Source organism: Phalaenopsis equestris, unplaced genomic scaffold (genome assembly GCF_001263595.1).
Source record: "Phalaenopsis equestris unplaced genomic scaffold, ASM126359v1 Scaffold001333, whole genome shotgun sequence".
NCBI classification, from domain to species: Eukaryota; Viridiplantae; Streptophyta; class Magnoliopsida; order Asparagales; family Orchidaceae; genus Phalaenopsis; species Phalaenopsis equestris.
Window position 1 is genome coordinate 163,293 of NW_018165772.1, and position 5,315 is coordinate 168,607.

General features: G+C 32.1%; 1 protein-coding gene across 1 annotated transcript in view; it reads right to left on the minus strand.

The window, feature by feature from the left end:
• Window positions 1–3,092: 3,092 nt before the first annotated feature.
• LOC110034037 (kinesin-like protein KIN-14C) overlaps window positions 3,093–5,315 on the minus strand; it is a gene marked incomplete at its 5' end in the record, with an annotated part of 24,542 nt that continues 22,319 nt past the window's right edge. Inside the window, 1 exon segment of the mRNA XM_020738271.1 lies at window positions 3,093–3,356. Within this exon segment, the coding sequence (XP_020593930.1) occupies window positions 3,289–3,356 (68 nt within the window). The 3' untranslated portion in view covers window positions 3,093–3,288.

The window sequence follows — 5,315 nt, forward strand, 5'->3', positions numbered from 1 at the left end:
ATATATATAATCTAGTGGTTGAAAAGAAGATAATATAAGAAATGGAAGAGGGCATGTCTAATTATGCGGGTGGGCCCATCATGGCATACTTTAAAGGAATTGGGAGTTGCCTTTAGCCACTCACCGTTCAACCATCATAAATAGCAAAAAGAAACGATGGACGACTCTCAAAAGCTATTATAAATATATAAATAAATATATAAGAGTAATTTTTATACACATCATTCAAGTCCTTTCTTTTTATACATTTGACATCTAACTTTTATTATTATTTTTTTACATTTATATCACTCAAAATTATCATATTACGTACAAAATATCATTATTTAAACTTTTAAAAATAAAAATGCATTTTTCATGTTTACATAAAATTATATATTTATGTATGTAAAAATGTATACATAATTAAAGCGTCAAATAGTCTCTGACTATTTTCACAAAGTTGTTTTAGACCAAAAGTTTATAGAAGTATCAAATTATCTCCTGTTATAACATTATTACTAATCATATTGGCTTTATGAACTTTTTATTATTATTCATTTTTTGGGTTTTAATTTAATTATATATATATATATATATATATAATTTGGAAAAAAAATAGCACTTTGGATTTAGTTCATTATACATATATATATATATATATATATAGATATCACCTAAATATATTTGGAAGATTTAATTTTAATTTATATTTATATAAATACCGCACAATTCTTATCTATTTGCATGTATGATAGTTAAATTTTCTTTTGTACATTAATTATAGCATTTTATATTTATGCATAAGAATATATTTCATTTTTTTATTTTTATAGCACTTTATATTTATGCATAAGAATATATTTCATTTTTTTAAGTTGGAGCATTTACATATATATCACACGACTCATATATATTTAAATATCAACCAACTAAACTTTCATAATTACATTCATAGCTCACAAAACCTTAGTATTTCATTAAAATTATCACTATTATTAACTTTTTTAAAAGGAAGATTTACATACATACCACTAAACTCCTGTGCAAGCATTTGCATAGCCAACACATAAATTTCAATTTTACATACATGTCACCTTATTTATGCATTGAAATATGTATTTAACTTTAAAAAAAAGTTGATGTGATATGTGGACCACGTAGTTTATAGTAGTGATCATATTTGGGAGTTGGATGAGTCGTGGATCACATAAACTATAGTAGTGAGTTGTGATAACATTTATAGGTCGCAGTAATCGAGGGTGGGGGCTGCATCAGCCATGAACCATGTAGGTTGTAATTAGTCATGCAGGTCGTAATGGTAAGCTACAATTTTATCCATAGGTTGTAAGGGCTAGAGTTGGGAGCTACATGAACTATGGACCACATAGACTATATTTGGTCACATAATTTGTTATGACGAGATTAAATGAGAAAACTTCAGGAGTCTGAAGATAGTCATCGTATTCTAAGTACAGTAGTTGTAAGCAATTATGCAAGATACATTTTTACATCGTATTCCAAGTGCATCATTACAACAACTCCGGGATGTGTCGTTACATTGTATATAGGCGCGTCGTTACACCATATTCATGATGCATTTTACACTATTTTTAGAGCGCATCATTAGACTGTGTTTGGAGTGTATCATTGCATCGTATGCATGGAACATTGTTGCGCAGTATTTGGTGTGCATCATTACACCATATGTGAGACACATTGTTACAGTCTTCGAGATACGTCATTACATCATCTTCGTGGTGCGTCGTTATATTGTCTTTGCGGTGCGTTGTCATACTGTCGTTGGGGTGTGTCGTTACTTGTTACACTGAAACGTGCCTAGGGATTCTGCAAATTACATTGTGACTCAACAAGGAGTTTCATTGCAGTGAGTAGGGGAAGGCCGATGACAGTCGATGGCAGCCGGTGAGCAGTAGTCGATTGTGGCCGGCAACTATAAGAGTGTGAAGCATTCATCGTGTCTTTGGTTTGTAATGACATGGGAATTTGACCCTCTCCTCGTCCAACTCTTCCTCCTCTTGTATACAGGGATTAGAGCTCTATTTATATAGTTTGGGAGAGATCTCCCTACAGTAAAAGAAGAAATTCAGACAATTCCATTAAACATCCCAAAGAGATTCTTTAGATCGAATGACGTTTTCTGGACAATCGAGTGCTTTAACATTGTAGGAATATATTGATATTGAGTTTACTGAATTATGCATTTCAAGACACTCGACTTAAGTATAAGGTTTGATTTGACTCAGATTAGACCAACTTTTGCATCATTAAGTCAATCTTACCGATCCATTAAGTTCAACTACAAATTTATTAAAATCAGAATTCTCTATGATTTTGAATTTGAATTTGAGTGTTCCTTATAACAAAAAAAAATACCTCTAAGATTCGAGACACGTAGTGTCAAATGACAGAATTTATTAATAACATATTAAATACATAGTTATTATACATGCTAAGCATGCCAATTTTGTCTATTACAATAGTGAAAATTTAAATGGCCTTAATTTTAAGATATATATATTTCAATCATAAATGTTTTCTACTTGTCATAAAACATTTATAATTTAGAGTTCTTTTATAAATCTAATTTGTCTTGGCAACCTCCATAATGATGGCCACTAAATATTCTCCATTCTTTTTTACCAACATTTCAATTCGAAATAAATCTGCAGTAATAAGAAAATAGGACATTTACATATATACGGATATACCACCCAATTTCTATGTATTTACATTTATACCACTCCAATCCTTCAAACCACAAAAAATACCACTCTTTTAACCTTTAAAAAGTAAAATACACTATTTTCATGTATAAAAAAAAATGAAAAAATTAAAGTTTGTGTTAGATATGTAAACACATAAGAATTGAGTGGTATGTATGTAAAATCTTCCTCACAAAAAAATAAAAATAAAAGCAATTACAAAGTCCAAAAAAGGAAAACGAATAAAAATTATGAAAAAAAAAGGGAATGCAATATGCTCCTTTGCCTTAAAAAAATGAATTGTTCAAATGAGTCCAACAAATAATCATTTTTACCAAATAAAAAAAAAATGAATAAAATAATTAATAAAAAATATTACATGCTTGCCACGCATTTATGGGCCCCACTAAACAAATTGAATAAAAAAATTATATGAGAAATTATATACAATCTTTCAGAATAAAATGAGTCATAGAAGAATATTGAACTGAGGGCTTTACTTTAAAAATTGAGATTTGGACATATCTGCAAAATTGTGTATTCACAAAAACTTAAGTGAATTTCCTGCCACACACACAGAGGATTACTGCCAGCGTTTTGAGAGGGGCTTAGCTGGGGATAAAGTTGCATGGCTATGGTTGTTCTTTAAGCCTGAAATGTTTTATAGAGTGAAAAAAAGAAAAGAGGAAGCTTATATTAGTATGATATTCTTAACAAATCAAATTGATTTCTGTATAATTTCATAGACAAATAGCTAAGGACATCAGAAGCATAAAATTATTGGGAGATTTACATACAGGCCACACAATTCTTGTTCATTCACATATCTAACACCTAAATTTTGATATTTACATGCATGTGAATATAAAAGTTTAATAAGAGTTAGATATGCAGATGCATAAGAATTATGTGATATATATTTGGAGTTTCCAGCTATTTATTTATGTTTATGGAATAAGATACTGTTTCAGGCTTTATTAGTTTGCTGATAAATGCAAAAGAGTTTTAAAAAACGTGGAAGTCATTAGATTCTATCATTTGGGCCGAATTGTAATTAAATTGACAAGCGCATTGTTATGTTTCTCCAAAGAATCCAAATTTGAAACAAGCGCATTGTTATATTTCTCCTAAAAATCAAAATTTGATGAGGTAGACAAAACAAAGTGTGACAGTTGACAATTCTGCTTCGAGAGTTTTTTTATAGATCCATCTCATCATTTGGACCGATCTGTAATTAAATTGACAAACGCATTGTTATGTTTCTCCAAAGAATCCAAATTTGATGAGGATTTAGGTAGACAAAAGAAATTTGGGAAAACACTTCTACTTTGGAGTTTGTTTGTAGATCCATCTCACCAATGCATACACAACTTCCAACTTTTAAATGTTAATTTCTTTGGGCAGTATATAATTTTTCAAAAAAAAAAAAAACTGGATTTTGTACTCTAAAATTCGTTGAATGTAAAATATTCCTTTTTTTTGCATAAGAAATGAATACAACAACAACAACAAGTTCTTATCCCACTAAATAGGGTCGACTACATGAATCCTTTTTCTCCATTGTCCTATTGAGTGTCATATTTTCATTTGATTCTAATAAATGAAGATCATTTTTTTATATAATATTCTCAAATATTTTTAGGTCTATCTCTAATTTTCTTAACATAAGTTAAATCTAAAACATTACTCGTCTAATTGGGCCATCAAATGATTGATGTTTTAAGTGAACAGACCATCTAAGACGGCTTTCTCTAATCTTGTATGCCACTAGAGCTACTCCAACCCTTTTACAGATATATTTGTTTCGCATTTTATCTCCAAGTATAAAGCCAGCAATCCACCCTAGCATTCTCATTTCATCAACACTTAATTTTATGCTTCCCTATAAATAAACAGTAAAAACATCCATAACTAAAACAAAAAGAAGTGGGCTTAAAGACAATCTCTAATAAATTCACTTGATTCTACTAGGAGATTACTTTCAACGAAATATATCCATGATACAACTGGCTTCAACAAAAGAAGTGTTATGGTATGACTCATATACCATATCGGGACAAACGCTGGATCGAAGCGGATCGGAGCGGAGCGGAAGAATCTGTCCAAATTGGGAAGTTACGTGGGTTGGGGTGCGGGGGGCAAAGCCCCGCGGTTTGGTACAGGGGTAATGTTGTAATTACATATTGTGTCTAGATTTACTCCTGGGGTTATAAATAGGCATGTTAGTAATCTCAGGAGGTACCCCTGGTTTCTGTAAACCTTTTCTGAATAGTGAAAGAAACTCGCCGCTCTGCTCCCGAGGACGTAGGCATCTTTGCCGAACCTCGTTAAATCTCTGTGTTCTTCTGGATTTGTGTCGATTACTGTTTTTCTTCGCCCTAATTTTCTCAATAAGTGGTATCAAAGCTTGGTTCGAGGGCAGGGAAGAAGATCGACGGCGGCGCGGGCTTCTTCTGCAGAACAGGCGGAGCAGAAGAAAGCAGATCGAATCGCATCGCGGTTCTCCCGTGACAGACACAGGCACAGGTGTACGGCAAATTCGGCGGCTTGTGGGGGGTTTCGGCGATTTGGCTTGGCGAAGTTCGGGACTTCGGTACGCGTGTTCGGATC